The 23524-nt window shown below is 37.4% G+C and overlaps 1 protein-coding gene and 1 long non-coding RNA gene across 2 annotated transcripts in view; one reads left to right on the top strand and one right to left on the bottom strand.

The window, feature by feature from the left end:
* LOC308615312 overlaps positions 1-23524 on the top strand; it is a 168791-nt gene that overhangs the window by 77753 nt on the left and 67514 nt on the right. Inside the window, exon 3 of the long non-coding RNA XR_014015504.1 lies at positions 16545-16718. This is a non-coding gene — a long non-coding RNA (uncharacterized lncRNA). The remainder of the gene's footprint in view (positions 1-16544; positions 16719-23524) is intronic.
* Positions 544-16190, bottom strand: LOC308616563 (serine protease inhibitor Kazal-type 6-like; the record flags this gene model as incomplete). The annotated part of the gene is made up of 4 exons (XM_081232878.1): positions 544-589; positions 2481-2596; positions 13123-13145; positions 16133-16190. 4 exons carry the CDS (start codon positions 16188-16190, stop codon positions 544-546), a joined length of 243 nt encoding a protein of 80 aa, XP_081089004.1.

The following is a 23524-nucleotide window of genomic DNA, read 5'->3' as shown; positions in this document are numbered from 1 at the left end:
GTAATCCATCATTCCATAGAGATAAGCAAACTATGGTCCAGAGCGGATAAATGTTTTATTTTTATATAAAATACTCTTCCTGAAATTGGGAAGAACCTATAATTCATGATCTAAGACTTAAATGGTAGATATTGTAAAATAATTATAAACATATGGTCATTTTGTTAAAAATCCTTCATTATTCACATTGAAATTCCAAGAATAAGAGAGGGAGAAGGGATTTTCCTAAGATCCCACAGTGACTGCATGGTTGATTTTGATCAGAAAAACAGGTCTTTTTATCCAGGTTTACGCCAGGTCAGTATTCCGTATTGTATCTTTTTGTTTTCTTGATCACAAAGTAAAAACACAAATAGTACTTCTACAGAATTTACTTTATTGACAAGCGAATCAAGGGAAATATATATTGAACTCCCCAAGCTCAAGGTAGAGTAGAAGGTGTGTCTTTATAAATTGAAGGGATTCACTAGAGAAAAGTAAGAGCAGAGGCAAGAAAAGAAGGATGAGGGAGCTGGCAAGTCAGCAGAAAACACTTGTTCTGATTCAGCATTTTCCATAGTGCTTTAGGTTGAGCTTCCCACCACTTTTCCTACAAAAAAGAAAGACAAATGAATGCTCAGTGCAATATCATTAGTATCCCTCACAGAGGTTGGAAAAAGGTTTAATTCTGTCATAGTCCATGTAATCATTTGCTTTACAGGTATCCATGTCTGTGATTAGGCAGGGGTTATTTAAATGCACTCAGAGGTAACATCTGCCTAACTGCAGAAAGCCTGAATCTTAACAAACTTCAGAGTTTTACTAGGGTTTAGACTTTTTGGTTTTAACTGTTCATTATCTGAGAATAAATATGTATACAACTAGAAAAGGTAAAAGTGACAGGAGATATAATGGCAAGGAGACTATACTGTCATAGTTCTAACCTGATAGAAGATGTAAGAAGTTGAACCAAATATTCAGGCATTTGGCATTTTATAGCAGACATATATCAGGCCTTCTCAGCATTATGGGACCATTAAATCAAATCTCACCTTACCCTACTGCACTTTTCCTGGGAAGATTTTGGTATTGATTTTTCAGATATGTTATATAGAAACATAGGCACACATGTACTATGCATTGATTCATTATTTATTTATATCATTCTATGTGCTTAGCCCTGTTATTATTGATAGGGATTTATATAATCCCTGTGCTTAGGAATTTTATGGCTAAATTGACAGAAATTAAGGCATTCATAGAAGAAACTCTAATACAAGAAAATGATGACAGTGATAGAGGAAGTGAGGTAACTTATCTGGATTAAACTTTTATCTGGGTTAAACCCCCTTGCTTTTAGAGCAATCAGACCAAAAGATTGATTGACTGATTGAATAAATTTATATTAATTATAAATTAATTTAATCAGGAATCTCACAGTCAGTTGGCTAAAATCTACAGCACCTGTTCTTTCTTGGAAACATGTAAATTCAATAAATATTGGCCCTTGATAGGATCTTCCTAGTATACTGTCTGTAAGTTTGAATGTCTGGATAATAAGGGATAATCCTCTTCTCTATTCTTTATTGAAAGGCTCTTTTCATCAGACTAAAAGAGAAGAATGAATGGGACTTGGTGCCTTAGCAACATATAATTTGTGATAAAATAAAATGTCTGAAAGTAATTTGGTTAAAGTAATATTTTTCTTGATAAATTTTCTTACAAGTTTTTCATGTTTTTGATTTTGATTGAATTTTCAAACTCGACTGCACTTTAAAAAATTTCTTTCATCTTTTCCAAAATTATTAATAATAACAAACATAACTGAATGAAAATTATTGAAATTTTAATTAAAAATAAAGGAAAAAATAAGAAGCTGTGTAAAAATTCTTAAAGATGTATAAATTTTTAAAATAATTTTCCTGAGTCAAATTTAATAATAACAAAGTAAACTAACTGTTTATGTTTTCAAATAATTTAGATAATTTTTTTGGTTTGTTTTTGACCCATATGTTTTCTTTTTTTTTAATTTTTAATTGAAGTATAGTTGATTTAGTGTTGTGTTAATTACTGCTGTACAGCAAAGTGACTCAGTTATACATATACATACATTCTTTTTCATATTCTTTTAAATTATGGTTTATCACAGGATATTGACTAGAGTTCCCTGTGCTATATAGTAGGACCTTGTTGTTTATACATTCTATATATACTAGTTTACATGTGCTAATCCCAAACTCTCAATCCAAATCTCTCCCACCCCCTCCCCCTTGGCAACCACCAGTCTATATTCTCTATGTCTGTGATTCTATTTCTGTTTCACAGATAGGTTCATTTGTGTCACAGACCCATATGTTTTCAAGCCATTTGCCTGCAACTTATTTCTTCAGTTTCTATGGGTGGGTATGAGTAGAACTTCCTAGAATATCTCAAGGAAAGTGCCATAGTCTTATTCTGGAAGTTTGTGTTTGCAAGGAAGTTTTGGTGAGTATGATACTTACACCACTGCCTTACAGAAGGTACATTTATTGGCATATGTCCGGCCATCAGAACCACAGTGGGGATTAGATTCTCGAGTGCAGTGGACCTTGGGGTCCTGGAACTCACCACAGTCAATCTAGCAAAGTAAACACACTGACATTGATATTAGTGCATTCTTTCTAAGGGACTGTCCCTCAGGACAGAAGCTTTGGACAGCAAACTTAGAATTACTTCTATAGTATTGTATGTAGTTGTGATGTAAAGTTTCCTGAAATAGGAAATCACTTTCCTTTTCTAACTAGAATATATTAAACATAATTAAGACTTTTTAAGAAATAGGAGATACATGGCTATAATTATTGTATTCAGGAGTAAGATAATGATGTAAGCCAGATGTTTACTTATTACAGAAGAAGTAAGGCAAATGCTATAGGTATGACTTTTTGCTCCAACACTAAATTGTTCCAACTAAGAGTAGATTTTGGTCTTTAAATGGCATTTTTTTTAAACTGTATTAATGTAACTCCAGTAGCACTCCTTCTGCATTGCTTTTTTTTACTTCAGTTTTTTTTTTTTTTTTTTTTTTTTTTGAGGTACGCGGGCCTCTCACTGCTGTGGCCTCTCCTGTTGCGGAGCACAGGCTCCAGACGCGCAGGCTCAGCGGCCATGGCTCATGGGCCTAGCCACTCTGTGGCATGTGGAATCCTCCCGGACCGGGGCACAAACCCATGTCCCCTGCATCGGCAGGCGGACTCCCAACCACTGTGCCACCAGGGAAGCCCTCTGCATTGCTTTAAAGATCAATGCTAGGAGCTCTCAGATGTTATCTGTTAGCTTGTTAGTTTTCCCTGTGGCTGCTACATCCATTTATTAACTCTTGAAAACAAAATTTCAATGTCATTATGTTAATTTACTCTGTCCCAGAGTGTGTTTGTAGAATTTGAACTTTTGTGCCTACTACAATAACTGAGTAATGGCTACCCTAAACTGCTCTGTTTTGAAGGATTCTGAGGTTGCATCAAGCCTTGGTGAGAACACACGCTATGACTGATTAATATCAAGGGCTCTATAGAAGGAATGATAGAGCTTATGCTATTAATATATCCCCTCGGTTCTAGTGGTCTCTCAGAAGTAGTCTGAAGTTTTAAGATTCTTTTCAATTCAGTGTCAGTTGAGTCAATAGCTGGCGTGCAAATAATATTTGAGCCATTTTATTCCAGGGTACAGGCAATATGCAGTAGGTAGAACTGAACTCCTTCAGATGGCAGCTATGTTGAATGAAGTGACATTTAAACGTGAATAAAGGGACCATTCTTTACCCCATCACAGTTCCATTAAAATAATACTGTCTTGGGGCTTCCCTGGTGGCGCAGTGGTTGAGAGTCCGCCTGCCGATGCAGGGGACGCGGGTTCGTGCCCCAGTCCGGGAAGATCCCACGTGCCGTGGAGCGGCTCGGCCCGTGAGCCATGGCTGCTGAGCCTGTGTGTCCGGAGCCTGTGCTCCGCAGCAGGAGAGGCCACAACAGTGAGAGGCCCGCGTACGACAAAAAAAAAAAAAAAATAATAATAATAATAATACTGTCTTATGTTTATTAATTGCTTCATAATCTCCAAACTATTCTCATATGGATCAACTCAGTGGTCCCACAATAACCCTGAGATGCACAATATTATACATATTAGCTAATATGTATAATTTTTTAAATTATTTATTTATTTATTTATTATTTATTTTTGGCTGCATTGGGTCTTCGTTGCTGCACATGGGCTTTCTCTAATTGCAGCGAGTGGGGGCTACTCTTCGTTGCGGTGCATGGGCTTCTCATTGCAGTGGCTTCTCTTGTTGCAGAGCAAGGGCTGTAGGCGCGCAGGCCTCAGTAGTTGTCGCACGTGGGCTCAGCAGTTGTGGCTCGTGGGCTCTAGAGCGCAGGCTCAGTAGTTGTGCACGGGCTCCGTTGCTCCACGGCAATGTGGGATCTTCCCGGACCAGGGCTCAAACCCATGTCCCCTGCATTGGCAGGTGGATTCCTAACTACTGTGCCACCAGGGAAGCCCTAGCCAATATGTATAATTGATCCTCAGGAAATTAAGTGGCTTACCAGTGCCACACAACCAGAAGCATTGAGACCAGTGCTTGAACATACTCCTCATAGCTGACCCAGAATTTCCAACAGTATACTATGGTTGATTTCCAACACATCCTCATAGAGAGAAATAAAGACCAACTGTCATGGTATACCCTTGACCATGCTTATAGTCAGGCCATGTAGGCTTTTTTAAAATACCTTGTTAGGGAACTGTATGGGCAGAGGTAACAGGAACCATTTGTTTAAAGTATTAGCAAACCATTATATACTGATAAAGGCCTCTGAAGGTTTGCATGAGAAAATGCCCAGCAAAAGAGCTATGTAACTGAGTTTAAAAATATTATCACATATATCAGATTTAAGGTACCTGAGACTCTTACGTATGCACTTTTTGTTGAAATTTGACATCTTGTACCATTAAGATTGGGTAGTATGGTGCTAACCAGAGATTTTCTTAGCGCACGGTCAGATAGGAGATACCTAGGCTTCTTACAGTCCTACCTACAGGCCCACTCTCTCCTCTGCTCTTAAAGATCACTCCATCCTCTCATACCACTTCCAGGAGAGTAATCTTTTATTTAGGTCTCCAGACAGAAAATAAAAGCTGGAAAATCTTTAGGATATTGTAAGCCATAGAATGTATTTTTTTCAAAAGCTAATGCACTTTGTATTTATGTCATTAATATACACATTTGCAATTGTGTGCTTGAGTCAAGAAAATTCTTTAAACCACAGAATCATCATAGATATTTTCCTTTATTTCACAAAGAGCTAATGGGTAATTATTGATAGTATTTTGAAAACACAGTTCTGGGTGCTAGTGATATAAAGAGGAAGCGGTTATAAATATCTCAATAAGCTCACCGTCTTATCTGCATTAGGGAAACAGAGGGACAGGTAATTTCAGCACAACGTGTTGTAAATGCCGTAGTGGGACAAATAGAGGCAATGTGGAAGCTGAGAAAAGGGCATCTCAGTCAGAGATACGTGTGTCTCTACAGGTTCTAGGTAAATATTTTCACTATAAACTTCTTTTCTGTAAGCATCTTTGCCACAAGCATTTTTGCCACAAACACTTTCACTGATAGCTAGTTGACCGTAAGGCAATTTTGCTGTAAAAGATAAAATTACTAAAAATAAAAGAGGGACATTAATGAGGATATAATGAAATTTATTTTTCATAGCAAAATTAAAAAGACTTTATTGCAAAATACAGCATGTTTGAATTCATTTAAAATGTGTGCAAATTCAGGGCCATATTGCACAAATACCTAATTTAATTTTGTGCGTTGTACCTAAGCATTTGCCATCAACGTCTTTAGTTCATAGTATTATATCTTTCTTTGGTTGATTCGTCTCCTCGTTTGGCATCGCACTGTTTCTTTTTTGCTAAAATTTCTGCCTTTATTAACAGAGGTATTGTTTTACAAATACTAGGATGCACATTTGTAACTAAGCTTTGAATTGCCTTGTAAAAGCTTCTACACTGTTGTTTGTTCCTGGTATATTGTCAAGTAAGTATTATCACCATGTTTTCTATCGAGCCCATATGTGTAGTTTTTATCATCCACTATTTTAAGACTGCCAGTGTGCCCCTCACCGTCTAGACTATTATGAGGGCTAAGATTTATGTAATATAAAAATTGGAGGGCTTCCCTGGTGGCGCAGTGGTTGAGAGTCCGCCTGCCGATGCAGGGGACACAGGTTCGTGCCCCGGTCTGGGAAGATCCCACATGCCGTGGAGCGGCTGGGCCCGTGAGCCATGGCCGCTGAGCCTGCGCGTCCGGAGCCTGTGCTCCGCAATGGGAGAGGCCACAACAGTAAGAGGCCCATGTACCGCAAAAAAAAAAAAAAAATTGGAGTACTGAATCAATGGATAAATGAAACCAAACTGTCTACCAGTGGAAACCGAATCCGATCAACCTGTTAGTTTATCTTTTACGGCAGAATTGCCTTACAGCTAATTAGTTACCCATGGCTAAAACACCCGGGGCAAAGATGTTTAAGGCAAAGACGCTTATGGGGAAGATACCGGAGGTGGCCTCTCAGGGCAGGTAAGGAAAAGAAAAAAAGAAAGTCTCTTACATGAAAGAGACGCCTCCTTAAGCCACCTTTCCCTGGCAGCCGGCCCTCTCATCTTGTGATGCAGCGCCTTTTGTCCTTTAGAAAGCAGATATGGAAGTGGCACTTGGGGAGGGTCTTCGCTTTGAGAATTTCTAGAACCCAGCTGCCTCCCCAAACCCACTTGCCACTTCCACTGCCCCGTGGGAATGAGACTAGGAAAAGCAAAGGATTTCAGTGAAAAACCTAACCAACCAAACGGTATATGAACAAACCTCCTTAACATAGATACAAACCTACATACCTGTAAATTGCAGTGGCCTTTCATGATCCCTGAAGTAAGCTCAGGAATCATATTATAGACCTTGTTCTGCCATTTGCCATTGGCCAGTTGTGTTATCTTGGACAAAGTACTCAATATCTGCACCTCAATTTTCTTTTCTTTTTTTTTTTTTTTGCGGTACGCGGGCCTCTCACTGTTGTGGCCTCTCCCGTTGTGGAGCACAGGCTCCGGACGCGCAGGCTCAGTGGCCATGGCCCACGGGCCCAGCCGCTCCACGGCATGTGGGATCTTCCCGGACCGGGGCACGAACCCGTGTCCCCTGCATCGGCAGGCGGACTCTCAACCACTGCGCCACCAGGGAAGCCCTGCGCCTCAATTTTCTTAACCAAAAAATTATAGAAAACCCCAAAACCAGAAAACACAGCTGCCATGTCTCATTCCCAGGGTTTTTATAAGGATCAAAAGTGGTCACCTGAGAGCTGTAGAAAGTCAGTGTGGAATATTTGAAATAGTCCTGGAGGAGGAGTGTAGAAAATAAGCTGCTCATTGTAGGCCTGCCCTAACTGTGTCTCTCATCACATTCTGAAAGGCTCTGTAACTCATAGCACATGCTAAGTACCGTCAGACTAGATGAACTCTAATGATGCTCCAGCTTTGATAACCCAAGATTTAGCTGTGATTTCTTCCGGTGGAGTAGCTTAAATAAAGCTGGGTCCTTAGTTCTGCAGTTGGGTGGGAGAACAGCAACTATTGCCCAAATGCTTCCTCCTTTATGTCTAAAGGATCCACTTCACTCACTGTGTGAAAATTTTTAGCTTGGTGACTGGGGGCAGAAAAGGACCACTCTCTGAGAGCCCCAGAGGTTGGGGGAGGTTAAGAATGCCTTTGTAGAGCCAGCCAGAAATCCCTTTTGTGAGACAAAGAGTGAGGCAGAGGAATATCAGAGTTGAGACTAGAAAGAGCCCACATCTCTCAGAACCAAAAAGAAGTAGGCTGATTTTGGAGTGTTGTGTTATTCCTCTGCTTAAATTTTCTCTCTTCTTTTGTATTTTTATTTTAGACTCCTTTAAACGGAATCCAAGCAATTGGCTTCTCAGTCCAAATTGAAGCAGGTCTAGACAAAGGGTGACAATAGGGTTATCTTTTCTCCTTTAAAGTGTCCTCCATGAGGCATTTGGGAGACCTAGGAGAGCTGAAAGACAACCCCTACCCCCCCTACTTAAAATGTCCTAATACTCTGTAATTCTAGGGAATTATCCTGAAGATGGGATTAGACTAACCTAAGTCTGAATTCTGTTTCTCCCACTTATTAGCTGCATTATTTTGTGCACTCAGTGTTCTGAGTTTAAATTTCTTCATCTTTAACAAGGGGCTGGTAATGCCTGTTTTCTAGGGTTGTTGTAATGATAAATCCTATGAAAACACTTTGTAAAGTGTCAAGTGTCATGTGTAAGATTACTGTTATAAGCACTAATAATGTAAATTGTATCACGTTCTAGAAATTTTGAGCCCATTATTTCTTACCCTACTTTACTTAGCTTAAAACAGTTTTTTGTTTGTTTGTTTTGTTTTGTTTTTTGTGGTACACGGGCCTCTCACTGTTGTGGCCTCTCCCGTTGCGGAGCACAGGCTCCGGACGCGCAGGCTCAGCGGCCATGGCCCACGGGCCCAGCCGCTTCACGGCATGTGGGATCTTCCCGGACCGGGGCACAAACCCGCGCCCCCTGCATCGGCAGGCGGACTCTCAACCACTGCGCCACCAGGGAAGCCCTTAAAACAGTTTTTTAAAAATTTTAGATTGGTGTTGAATTTAACAAGTGCCTCCATTTATTTCCTTAGATGTCCAGCTTTCAGATACTACTTCCAGGCATTGGGTGCCAGTGTTTAGTATCAGCCTGACCTCTTATGGTTCTTCAAAGAACTGTGCCTTCTAAAATATTTTGGAATGCAGTGACATTTTTGTTACCCAAATTAGTCATCTTTGCTAACAGTGACTACAAAATCATTTAACTTGGGTGTTAAGTGAGTTTATATGGTCACTAAATCAACTAAAGAGTCAGCATCATTGATATTTTAGTTTAATATTTTAATTCTACAAATAAAGCCAAAGAAAATTTGCAGACACACACACTTCCCTAGGATGTAGGACTTCATTTCTTCTTCCTTTTACTACCTATGTGGTTAAATCAATCCCTTTCTATATTGTACCAGTTTTCCTAACCCCTCCCTGACTTGGCTTCTACTTTCCCGGTTTTCACGCTCCTTCCACACTACCAAAACTGATCTAAAAAAATGACATCTTTCAGGGTACATCCATTGGCTATTTATAAAACGTTCATGATTTCTTTATATGTGCCACTCTTGACCACTCCCATCTTTTCAAAACTCTTTCCTGATTTCTGTATATGTCAGTACTCCAGTTCTTCAGCTGTTTCTTCTCTATCCTTTTTATTGTCTTTTCTAGTTTCCTCCTGAGTATTCATGTTCATTTTCAAGAAAATTTTGTACACTTGATTTTCTCTGAGAACATGTTTTCCCAGATGATGCTAATGAGTCCTAGACTTTTTTTTCTTGAGTCTTCATCAAAATCTCTAACTCCAATTTCTGTTTGTCAGAAAGGTACAAGACACCTTTAGTCAACAATCTGATTCATACTTAAAATTCATCTATGACCAAAATATAACTCTTTATTTTTCCCTCCAAACTAGTTTTACATTCTAATTTTTCCATTTTTCATAACAGCACCATTCTTCAGATTCCTCAGCCTACCCTCAGATTAAAACATCACCATTTCTATCCCCTTGCAAGTGTTGTCTTTCATGTATTTCTTTATCTTAAGCATCTTCACTAATTCCAAATTTGCTACCTATACCCATCCTCAACATTTCTGACCTGAGCCAATGCAGTCAATTCTGCTCTCTTTTCCTCCACTTCCTTCAAGTTTCAGAATTCCTTCAACATGTGGAGACAGGTTATCTTACTTGAAACTATTGTTTTAATTATTTCTTTGTTTAAGACATGAGGCTAGTGAACACTGTTGTGTATTTGTTAGACAATTATACTGCTCAAAGCACTTTCCTATGAACTGCACAATGGCTTTCTGTTGCTGGTTATAGGTAGCATGGAGCTGTGGAAGCTCACTCAGTATGGAGTCAGGGGTCCTGAGTTGTTGACTGCATAGCTTTACTGCTGTTGGTAAACTTGACTTAGCAAGGTCCTCTTTCTGAGGCTTCAGTTTTCCTCTGTAGTTAAGTTGTAGAGGCTGGTTAACATCTCCAAATTGTATTTAGGTATTCTTTCAGTATATTAATTATAAGTGAATTCAAGCTAATTAGGAAAAATGAACAGCCCCAAACATATTCTAGTCATGGAGCATTGTTTTACTATTAAAATTGACCATATATTTATCTTAAAATACAAATAAAACTGAACTTAGATATCCCCAAAATTATTGTAAAAGAAAATGGTTGCCAATTATTGTTTTTGAGAGGTTTGTTAATTCCAATCAAAAATATTCATTTAAACATTTCTTTAAGTATATGGTTCCCAAATACACAGCCTGATAGGGGAACTAAGAAAAATAAACATAGTGTAGTAAGTGATTCTAAAAGCAAAATTTATCCAGGTTAAAGGACTATCCTTATTCTGAGATTATGACTTTCAAGCATTTGTTATTATACTACAATTTCTGTAATGAAGGGTGGTGATGGTAAATTGTAGTTTTTAAGTTACTTTTATTTTATTATTATTTTATGTTATTTAATGTTCCTACTTGGAGTTGTTAGCATATTAGTCATTTACATTTACAGGGAAATGACCGTGAATTTGTAGGACCATGAATTCCAAAAGTCTCAGAACGTGCTTTTTGTTTAGCTCAAATAATATTTTTGAAAGAATGAGAAACTTTTACAAATCTCTAATTTAGACTGCTAGCTGTAATCTCCCATCAGATGCTTCGTAATGAAGAGACTTCTTGGCATGAAAAGATTGACTTGAGTGTTGGAAAAAATCATTCTTCCTTTCGTCTTGGCTGGATCAGACTTGGACAGGCATGCTTCTAAGTTTAGTTTCAACTTTTTCTGCCTGGCTTTGGGACTGTCACCCTCTTTCCAGGCATGCAGAAGAGAAGGGGTAGCCTTGATGTCATCCTAAAGGTGGTACCCTCTTTGCCCTTTATATTTGTGTATTTATTTATTTATTTTTGGCTGCGTTGGGTCTTCGTTGCTGCGCGCGGGCTTTCTCTAGTTGCGGCGAGCAGGGCTACTCTTTGTTGCAGTACGCAGGCTTATTATTGTGGTGGCTTCTCTTGTTGCAGAGCACGGGCTCTAGGCATGTGGGCTTCAGTAGTTGTGGCTTGTGGGCTATAGAGCGCAGGCTCAGTAGTTGTGGCACACGGGCTTAGTTGCTCTGTGGCATGTGGGATCTTCCCGGACCAGGGCTCGAACCCATGTCCCCTACATTGGCAAGTGGATTCTTAACCACTGCGCCACCAGGGAAGCCCCTGCCTTTTATATTTGAATGGAAAAGAGAGCATTCTTCGCAAGGCATGCAGACTGATTCAGATACCTAAGCCAGAAGGGGCTTTAAAGATCATTAAATCCAACTCTTCATTTTAGAGATGTGGAAACAAAGGCAATGAGAAGGGAAGGAGACATCCTTCAAACTACACAGGCAGGAAGTTTTCAAATTGGAGCTCATCTATATAGTCTCCAAAATACTTGAGCACTCCAAAGTCAGTGCATCCCAGCACTAGATTCTTAGAACGCAGATTCAAAACCTCCCACCTGGGATTATTATTCAGTAAGTCTGGCATGGTCCCTGAGGATCTACATAATAATATTTAGTAAGCATCCCCAGAGATCCTAAAGCAAGCAGATAGATTATTTTAAATGAACTTTAAGAACCACTAAAAATCTGGGAAACATTAACAATCTGGGAAATGAGAGCCCAAAGAAAGGAATTGACTTGTGTGTTAATGAGAAAATCAGGATTAAATTCCATATTTTAAAAACCTATGTGTAATGGTCTTAATCATATTTTACTACCTAATGGGATATAAAATGTATTGGCTGGATCTCATGTCCTTTTCATGTTTCTTTGTTTGGATATTTAGCACAGGCTGTGCTACCATATGTATTTAAACATAAGAAATCAATTTAAAAATATACAATTATGTATACTAGTACAAACACACGTGTGCATGCATTAGACACACACAGGTGCATGCACACACACACTCACAGAGGCAATTAATTGTAAGATGTCTTTCATTGTAAGACACATTCCAATTTCTGAGATGCTAAAATTCGAAAAAAAAAGTCTTATGCAATGTAGTAGGTATATTAGGGTTGGAAAATATTTTTCAACTTCTTTGCCAACTCCAATTAGTTGGCAGTAGTGTCTGGAAACTTCTGATGCCAAGGTTTCTTGGGCACAGCAAGGCAAACAACAACCAGTGCCAAGTCAAATATTAATGTTCAGTATGGACATGGGATGTTATTGGCAGGGCAAATACCTCGTTTCTGTTGCCTTTTTGGTAGAACAAGAAAACTGGAAAAATGTTGGTGGATTAATTTGGAAAAAATCAGCCAAACAATAAAGATAATTTGTGCCCATTCCAATTTTTAACCCAAGTTGTATTTAAGTTTGATTGATCAGTTTGTGTATACTCAGTACAAAGCACTAAAGAAGTTTTCTGTCAACTCTTGGTTGCCTTACTTCTAAAAAGAATATAATAACCTCTGACCTAACTCTTTCAGAAGCTGTTAATTATTGATCAATAACTAATCCTTTCATAGTTTTTGTAACTATGCATAATTTACCAAATGCTTCCACATAGTTTATGTAATTTAAGTCCAATTCTATGAGGTAAATAATAATATCCCTTTTCTATAGCTGTGGAAATTGTAGCTCAGAAAAGCTGAGTAACTTGCCTAAGATCACACAGTGAAATCAGTGAAAGAGCATGAATGTTACCACAAGTTCATTCTATTTTTATTTATATTCATTTTACTTTAACAAAATCTGGGAGTGGGTGTTTAGGTTCTTTTAAACTGAAAACAGTATTCTCATAAAGATATTGTAGTTAGAAAACTAAGTACTTCTGCTGTTTTCTTCATCTGGCCTGCTTGTCCATTTCTTTGCTCTTTTACCCATAGACAACCTCTTTGGTCAGGGAGTACCAGCCAAGAACCACTCAGGTCTGAAGGATAAATAAAATTATGTACTGACCTGAACTCCTTGACTGAAGACACCTGAAAAAAAAGCATAAAATCCAAACACTGTAATTTCTGAATATGCAAAAAGTGGGATTTGCAAAATTAGGAAATCCCCAAGCCTAGGATGATACTTGTTCTTGGTTCTTGGACATCTCAACAAGTCATGGCTTGGTTATTTTCTTTTATACATGCTCTCCTCTTAGGGAACAGTAGAAAGTTGGAAAGTGATATGTGGATGTGGACTGTGATGAGGTAATATTTCTTGGAGGTTGGGGTGGGGTGAGAGAAATAGTCTAAGGATCTGGAGATTCATGTTCCCATCTTGGCCCAGTCACTAATTTACTGTGGGAATGATTTTATCATTTCTGGCATCACTTTGGAGAAGTTGGGTTGGAAAGTTTCCTCTAACTCTGCCATTCCAAATTTCAGTGCTTTTGGTCCCTCCCCAAAGACTTTGTCACAGGCAGTTGAGGGAAGGGATTGGGTTTGATGTTTGTTCTTTGAGCCCTAAATTGTTCTTCTGCTTTCTATACGCATCTTTAAAGACTTGGCCCAAATTTAGACTGGCAAGGACAAACTCATTTTCTTTGCTGTGACTCATTTTTCCTGCTACATCTCTCTAAATTCTCGAAACAGAAAAAGTCCATAAATACAGTCTTGCATCTTTATAATTGTATGTGTGATTTTAGGTTGTGGCTAATTAGCACGGTAGTTTAAAATCCTGAAATAATAAAAGTCTTAGCTTCAATCCTGGTACCAGCTGCTGAATTTTGATAAGGATAAGGAGAGAACAAAGCTTTTAAATTTGAAAAAAACTTAATGCTCATCTACTGTAGTGATTACCAACCTTATTGCAATGGTGTGACTGATTATTAAAAATACAGATTCCGGGCTTCCCTGGTGGTGCAGTGGTTGAGAGTCCACCTGCCGATGCAGGGGACGCGGGTTCGTGCCCCGGTCTGGGAAGATCCCACATGCCGCGGAGCGGCTGGGCCTGTGAGCCATGGCCGCTGAGCCTGCGTGTCCGGAGACTGTGCTCCGCAACGGGAGAGGCCACAACAGTGAGAGGCCCGCGTACCGCGCAAAAAAAAAAAAAAAAAAAAAAAAAATACAGATTCCCAGGGCAACCACTTGAAAAATTCCATTATATAAGACCAAATACGGTCTGGAAGTCTATAGTTCTGTAACCACTCCAAGTGATTTTTATAACCAGGGAAGACTCATTGTTACAATATTCAGTCATTTCTCAGCTGTACGGATCTTTGATCAGAAGAGGAGAGATTTTGCCCAACATCTTATATGTATGAAATGTCAAAGTGGAAGCAAGCTTAAATAACAATGCCTGAGTCCACCTAGTACTCTTGTTATTAAAACTTAGTAATAGTAATATTAATAGACATTTTTTGAACACTTAATATGTTCCATCCACTATGTTAAGCACTTTACATGCATTTTCTCATTTACTTCCCTATTTAGGGCTAGTCCTTTTATATTCCCATTTTACAGATGAGGAAAATGAGACTCAGAAAGGTCACACAGCTATAAAATGGAAATGCCAGGACTGAAATTCATTTCTCTTGGTCTCAACATTAAGGCTCTTGGGCACTATGCATTCCCAAATGCCAACATGTCTATCAAGGGCCCTGTTTTAGTATTATCGATAGTATTTGTTTGTATTAGTCAACCAGGTCCAATTAAATAGATCAATTAGCCTTTCTAAAGAGAAGCAATAAGAGGATTATCAGTTGATTTGTGAGTCAGTCTTTGCAAGTAGATTTTAATGTAGTCAAATCTGTTTTTATGTCATCTCAGCAGTTGACTGAGCCACTTACTTGAGCTACTTGGCTTTAGTAGTCAAACTTACTACATAATATCGCAGAAATCATTTATCCATTTTTTTCATATTTCTGAATGGATTTGTTTATGAAAATATGACCAGTTTCCCATGAACAATGACTTCTTCACGTGCTCAATCTCATTGAAAAATTGTTGTTTTTACGTGTTTGGGCATTTAAATTTCTGATAGCAGCAAAATTCAACTACTTTTGTCACAGAAAATGATACACCAGACCTGGAAGGTCCCAGGACTCAGTCTCATGTCTAGGATTCTAAAAATGAGAGAATCTCTCAGAGAGTTGAGCTGTTTTTCTAGTTGACACAGGATATTGGTAGATGAGATGGGCCTAGGTTTTGGGTCCAGAGACTCTAGTGTATATTTTGCCCACTACAATAGCATAGAGTAAATAATAAAGAAGGAAAGAAATAGATGCAATGGCCCTGTTCATTCACACAGATGATGATGTGATGAAAAACTTCAAACTGAAGTACAATTGTCCTTTGAACAATCTGAATTCATAGAATATATGACTATTGCTCATTTAGCTGGCCAAAGATACTCCCCTACTTGAAGAATTGTTTAGTTCACCAATAGCATATATGTTTCTGAATTCTAAGTTTCAATAACTTTTTTCTGAAGGATTCTCCAATTGAGTTACCTGTTTTCTGCTTGTTTCAATTTCAGTTGAGTCCTAGTTAGAAGAATAATGAGAACTGGAAAGCTTTCCCTTGTCTTGGAAAGCCAAGCTAATATTTAAAATAAGTATCCATTCTCCATACTATTTCTATGGAACAGACATCATCTGTGATGTCTAAAGACCCGGATTCAAATTCCAAATTCTGCTTACTAGTTACGAGTCCTTGCAATTTTCTTAACTGTTTGTGCCACAATTTTCTTATATATGGAATTTGGATATGAATACCTTGCTATGTGTATTGGAGATAATGCATAAAAGCCCTGAGTACATGCCTAGAATATAGTATATGCTCAACAAATGAATGTTATTTCTGTAATTATTACAATCACCATTTTCATTATCACAGTCATTATGATGATCTCTCAGAATTGGTCTTTTATATAAAAATTGTTAGGATTTTGAAATATGGTGGACAAATTCATTTGTCATTTCCAGTTTAGTATAAGTATTGGATTTTAATTTTAAGGAAAAAAAAAACACACAACTCACCTGAATAAAAGCAGAAAAGAGCCAGAGAGAGGAGCAGAAGGACACCTGATATTTTCATGGTGCTGGTTAGCTCACTCAGATTAAGGCTGCTTTGTCCAGCTCAGGTTCTCTGTCAGGACACTCCCCAGAGCTCTAAAACACACACTCAGACATATATATAGACATGATGAAGGGAGCTGGGATCTCCACCTTCTTTATAAACTCACATTCTAAAACCATATGCAATACTACATAGGCATTTATTGGAACCTGTCACCAACTTAAAGAAATGCTTTATGCTTCCCATCAATCTTAAAAATTAGGACAATTGTATGAGTCATACTTTAGATCTTATTATTTGAGGATGTCATTTTCTGCCACTAATCTGCGCTTTCCTAATAGCCAATACATCCTCCTTGCTCTTCCCTCTCAGGTTTTGCTGCATGAAATGAATGACTGACTCACTGGTGGAGTCCCACTTGGTGCTACGTCTCTTTCATACAGGTCCTACATGTCTGTGATCCAGATGAGTAGCCACAGGGGAATGGAATCTTGGGTGTAACTTGGATTTTCAGAGTCCACGTCATCTAAGGTGTACCTGAAAGAGGTAGGTAGTCTACACTGTCACCAGAACTGTATCAGCAAAATCATTTTCTGGGCAGAAATCTGATTGTTATGTTTTAAAATATTCAATTTTGAGTCAAAATGAACAAGGGAGTCAATGTATCTTTTTTTAATTTATTTTTTTTATTTTTTTATTTTTATTAGTTTCTGCTTTATAACAAAGTGAATCAGTCATACATATACATCTGTTCCCACATCCCTTCCCTCATGCATCTCCCTCCCTCCCACCCTCCCCTTCCCACCCCTCCAGGCGGTCACAAAGCACCGAGCTGATCTCCCTGTGCTCTGCGGCTGCTTCCCTCTATCTATCTACCTTACGTTTGGTAGTGTATATATGTCCATGCCTCTCTTTCGCTTTGTCACAGCTTACCCTTCCCCCTCCCCATATCCTCAAGTCCATTCTCAAGTAGGTCTGTGTCTTTATTCCCGTTTTACCCCTAGGTTCTTCATGACATTTTTTTTTTAATTCCGTATATATGTGTTAGCATACGGTATTTGTCTTTCTCTTTCTGACTTACTTCACTCTGTATGACAGACTCTAGGTCTATCCACCTCATTACAAATAGCTCAGTTTCGTTTCTTTTTATGCACTGCTGGTGGGAATGTGAATTGGTACAGCCACTATGGAGAACAGTATGGAGGTTCCTTAAAAAACTAAAAATAGAACTACCATATGACCCAGCAATCCCACTACTAGGCATATACCCTGAGAAAACCATAATTCAAAAAGAGACATGTACCAAAATGTTCATTGCAGCTCTATTCACAATAGCCCGGAGCTGGAAACAACCTAAGTGTCCATCATCGGATGAATGGATAAAGAAGATGTGGCACATATATACAATGGAATATTACTCTTTTTTTAATTTGTAAAAAATATTTTTAACAGTTACTGAACTGAGGAATATTTGAAATGCGGAATATTTAAAATTTCCCCGTTTTCTGAAAAGTAAAAAAGAAAATAGTCATAATAAAGCTCTTTATGTTTTGACTACTTGAAAATATACTTTTCATACAAAGTTGGATGAATCCTACTGTCATGGCCAATTTAATTGCTAGACAGGTCAAAGAGTGGGATGCCAAACCTTTCTTTAAGGGAACAACAACGAAAACCCCCACAATGGTTATAGTGATAAACTATGAGAAAGTCTGTCTCAAATCACAAACTGCTACTAAAAATATCATGAAGAAAAATATAACAATTTTGAGTATGGGAAGACTATGAAAAATGTGCCCAATTTAAACACAAGTGATTAATGCATTGTATAAATAACTAACTTAGAAGTTATATATCTAAATATTTGGTTTCCTTTTAAAACAGTCACTTTAAGAAAATATATAGAAAGTTCAGCTATTATTCCCTTTATTTCAGGATATTTGTTTTCCATTTGGAAGTTACATATTTTTAGGAATTTTACTTTGATTCATCTCAATATTTAGGATGAATTTTCTGTCTTTGAAAATGGTGACTATATTTCACTGAATTGATAATCAAATAAGATATTACTGTTTATTCAGAACTGAAGCATGACTGTGATAAAAATGAGAATTATTTTCTTTTCATTGCCTCCCTGACAATTTTTAAAGACTTGAACTTAAATGATAGAGGAGAGAGGAGTATAGATAGGATTGGGAAGGAAAAGTATGTGCCTGGCAAGTGTTAACCAAACCAGGTTTGGTTCACCCAATGCACAGCAAGCCAAATGCTGAGATGCTGAGGTTTGCAGCCAAGCAAGAAGATGGGAGAACAGATCTCAGATCCACCTCCCTGAAGGCAGTGCTTGGAAACTTTGAAACATTGCAAAGGCTTGGTTTTAGGTATGGTGCTCCCTTCCTCTTCCCCATTCCACTCCCAATACTTGCGCTTTTGCCTTCTCCGTTTCTTTCTTCTTCTCTGTGATCAGAATATTTAGGGCCAGTCTAAGCATAACCTTGTGTTTCAAAATGAAAACAGTTCAAAAGAGTTAACAAAGAATGAAAAACAGTGGTAGTCAGTGATATTCCATCATAAAAATCTATGGTGTCCTTCCTAAGGTATCTGCTTAAACTTCTCTCCCCCAAATTTCATTTATGGTAGTTGCTTCTGTACCTTGCTTTAAACTCTCAGAATCTCTGTTTACCTAAATGTTACTGTCTCTTCACCTTCCACTGTGTCCTTCCCTACCTCCCCCATCCTTCAAGAGCTTTCCTTCAATAGGTGCTTTGGTAGAATGATTCTTAGGAAGAATGAATCTACCCTCTTTTTCTGAATGTTTTCAGTTCTGTTTCTTCATCATTTACCCTATTCACCACAACAAAGCTTGGGAGCATGAAAGCACAAATTAAATTTTGACTCTGGGCAGGTGTTGGGGAGGGAATATTGTATCAGTGGTATATATAAATATTTTAAGATATGTCCAGTATCTTGAACAATAATTTTTGTTAGGTTTTTGAGCCCATGTGAAAGATTTATTTTCTTTTCATACAACTTAAAGGGAAAGGTAAGAAACATACTATGGGAAACACTAAATTAGCTCCTTTACTAAGAAGCTGAGATAATAGAAGTTTATAGAGAAATTAAAGAAGCTAAATGCTAAAGAAGCTGTGTATTTCTAGTCTTTTGGCTACAAGTAAATAGATGGGAGAAGTTTGTATTTTGTTTTCTGTAATACTCTGAAAGGAATACAGGAAATCATTTAAGGGTAAGTTTCAATGAGTTGAATCATGTACACACACACACAAAATAAATAAAAGGAGGTATGGGAGAAGGCAGTAAAAGTCATGGCTTTTATATAGACGTAGTAGAATGCAGTCCCAACATACATTCAGTTGACTTCCAAAAATTAGCTATACACATTTTCTTTTATGTAATTAAGAGCAAAATCACTGTAAAATTACATTTTCTGTTACATAAGATGATACATTTACCCACAGGTATTACCATTCAGAGTAATATACACAAAATCATCTGTACACATTTAAAGAATTTTAAGGGTGATTTTGATTCTATAACTTTTGCTGCTTATTCTATAATATCACTTCATCTATTGAGGTGCAGCTTCATTGTTTTGAAAACGCTTAGGTCTGTGTCCAGGGACATACACATATTTGTGTTTGTATTTTTTGACATTTTATTTGTTAATATAAATTTTTCTTTCCCCAAGAGTCCTTAATATCAGATAGATAAAAAAGGAGTTGGAGTGGGTAGAGAAACAAGCAGGGAACACAGGGACCATGGGAGCCATGTGACATTTTGCAGCAGTTCATGGGGGGATTGAAGTCAATATCCAGGAACCAACTGGTAAGAAACACCTCACCAGAGGCCAGTGCAGATGAGACACTGTTCTGCAAGTGTCATGAAGCTTTTTTCCGGGTTTAGATGCTATCTTTGGGGAAAAGAAGAAGTGAGGAGAGCCAATGAGAAAGGGAACCAGAGACATGCCCATTTGGTAAAATGTGGGTCCTTAATGGGAGAAATTTTGTGGTATCCACAGGACTTTTAAATGTTCTTAGCAATTAATAGGCACTCAGAAAATATTTGTTAAATGACTGAGTTTGAAATATCTTTGTTGAGACAAGTATTTTCTGCTGCTACTATGAAATGAAGAAAAGAACAATTAAAATAAGTTATAAACATTAGCTTATATAAAAATTGACCTACTCTACTCCGCATATTAGGTCCAAACTTCATTAATATTTTATCAGAAAATAATAAAACATAGACTTTTAAGTTTATTGTGACCTTAAAGAACATTTACTTCAATCTTCCACTCAATACAAAATACAATCTAAAGTTCTAAGAACTTTAGACATAGTACTTTTATATAGTTGGTGGTTCTGTGATGACTAAGAAAGACCATAGACTCTGATTCTAGATAGACCTGGAATGTGCATTCCACTACTGCCACAAATTCTGTGATTTAAGGGATGTTAATTAAACTTTCTGAGTCTTACCATTCTTAATAATAAAGATGGTTTTCTGGGTTATTTTCATGCATCTTATTTCTTTGACTTTCTTGGCTCAAAAACACCTTGACTGTTTTGTTGGAATTTTGCATTTAGTCTCTCAAAATTGTTTAGACTTGAGTATGTCATCACATTAGTGATCACTCCCAACTTTGTATCAGCTATAAATCTAGTAAACGTCTTCTTGATCATGATCAATATCATTGAAAAATGTTGAACAAAAAAGGCTCGAAGATGTTTTACGAACTTATCTCCAAAGTTACTCTACTGAAATCAATGTTCATATTTTTTCTGGCATGCTACCAAGCTCTCACCCTTATGAAATACAGTAAAGTATATTTGGCATGACTGCTTTTAAAGAATCTCTGTAGAATGCTGATCATCCTCACCTTTTCCCCTAGGTGCTCATATTATCGTATTTCCTGTTCCACATCATCATAGACTACACCTCTTCCAAAATAAGCTCTCCATAGTTTCTCATTTACTTCCATCACATTCCTATTTCCCGGCCTTAACTCGTGGTGTTGTCTTTGCTTGGGATCTTCTTTTTTTAAATCACTACACATCTAAATTCTATATATAATACAATGGGAAGTCCAAATTACTGAGTTCTTCACAGAACATTTCTTAATCCTCTAAGGAATTTATCCTAAACTAGTACCATGAAGATCAGTTCTGGCTTGTTGATATATTTTATTTGACCCACGCAATGTTTTTTAATTTTTAAAAAATAGTCCACGACTTTTACAGTCTGAATATTTAACAGGAAAATAAAACACAAGTTTTTTTGGGGGGGGGTCCTTCATTGCCGTGGCAAATGTCAGCTAAAGTTTAGTGGTAACCGCCACATTCAAATGTATTCTTTACTTGCTAACCCTAGAAGGCATTTGAGTTTGAGAATCTTGCCGTCTGACACTAGTAATACTTACTTTTCATTGTTCTCATGACATGTATCTTTGCTTTTCTTGTGAAACTATTCTACTTTGTAAAATTATGCCCATCAGACATATCCTCTATTTGTCTAGATGTTTCTTGTGAACAGAATCTATATCTTATTAATCTTTTATCCAAATTTTTGTCTTGTATTTAGCAATTCCACACTTATTCAAAAGAACAAATATGATTTTTAAAAAATAACTTGCACTATGTGTTCACCACAGGTCATTAGTTATTATTCTAGCTAACATTTTCCAAAATCTGTCTTCTTCCTTGTTTTAAATATGTAGATATTTGCTTATGTCTAGTTTTCTACCATTCCTTTAATTTCTTTGATTTCCTGTAGCCACATTTCAACAGGACTGTAATCTCACTTATAAACCCCTCTATCCTTCCCTGCTTCCTAATGAGATAGAAGGAATAGGTTCTAATACTCACTGACTCTCATTCAGGAGCACATAGTTAATCACATCATTGGGAGTCAGATTTTGCAATTTGCACGTTGTTGAGTGGCAGCTCTCTCTCCCTCTCTTTTAATTCATGTAACCTGCACCATTGATCACCTGTACCCCATCATCCACACTCCCTTCGTATCCTATTTCACTATGATCAAAGCTATCTACACTTATTTGTATTACTTTAGCCACAGTGGAAATCAATCTAAGTCATAAAGTATAGTTTTCTATATAAAACTTTTGGAAGTTAACTGATGTTATAACTCTTTTTTTGAATTTTATTATATTTTTAATACAGCAGGTTCTTATTAGCTATCTGTTTTATACATATTAGTGTATACATGTCAATCCCAATATCCCAATTTATCCCACCACCACCACCCACCCACCCACCCCCCTGCCGCTTTCCCCCCTTGGTGTCCATACGTTTGTTCTCTACATCTGTGCCTCTATTTCTGCCTTGCAAACCGGTTCATCTGTACCATTTTTCTAGATTCCACATATATGTGTTAATATACAATATGCTTTTCTCTTTCTGACTTCACTCTGTATGACAGTCTGTAGGTCCATCCACGTCTCTACAAATGACCCAGTTTCGTTCCTTTTTATGGCTGAGTAATATTCCATTGTATATATGTACCACATCTTCTTTATCCATTCATCTGTTGATGGGCATTTAGGTTGCTTCCATGACCTGTCCATTGTAAATAGTGCTGCAGTGAACACTAGGGTGCCTGTGTCTTTTTGAATTATGGTTTTCTCTGGGTATATGCCCAGTAGTGGGATTGCTGGGTCATATGATAATTCTATATTTAGTTTTTAAAGGAACCTCCATACTGTTCTCCATAGTGGCTGTATCAATTTATGATGTTATCACTCTTAATATTGTCTTAAGAAAATTCATTCAGAGATTTCTCTCTTCTTGATTTTCTTTCTTTATTGTTTTTGTATACTTCTACTTGAATTCATTTTTAAGGTTGCATTTTGTATATGTGTTTTTGTATTAAGCCTCCTCAAATCTCTTATTTTTAAATTTAAGTGTTACAGCTTGGCACTAATTTGGGTGAGAGAGAAAAAGAGATTATTATAGTATAGGTTTAGGGACACTATGGAAGGATGCCATTATCCTTAGGTGTCAAGAAAAATAGGTCAGAGTAATTTTGTTGTCTTCTTTGACATGGTAACTAGACTGGTATATCTAAGGTATATAGTAGACACATATATATCCAGTACCAGTTCAGGTTGGTACTGAATTACTATGTTACATTATTTACTGATTAATTCTTGTTTGGTAGCTTTATCTACAATGTGAGATTATGAGATTATAATGATCCTGAGGGCAAGACAGGGTTTTATCTTACTTTTCTTCTAAATTTTCCTACTGATATTTTTGAATGAAAAAATGCAAACTGTTTTCATATTTATTTACATTTTTTTACTCACTAATATTTTG

Source organism: Mesoplodon bidens, assembly GCF_964165515.1.
Source record: "Mesoplodon bidens genome assembly, chromosome: 4".
Classification (NCBI taxonomy): domain Eukaryota; kingdom Metazoa; phylum Chordata; class Mammalia; order Artiodactyla; family Ziphiidae; genus Mesoplodon; species Mesoplodon bidens.
This window is presented reverse-complemented; position numbering and strand designations above follow the sequence as displayed.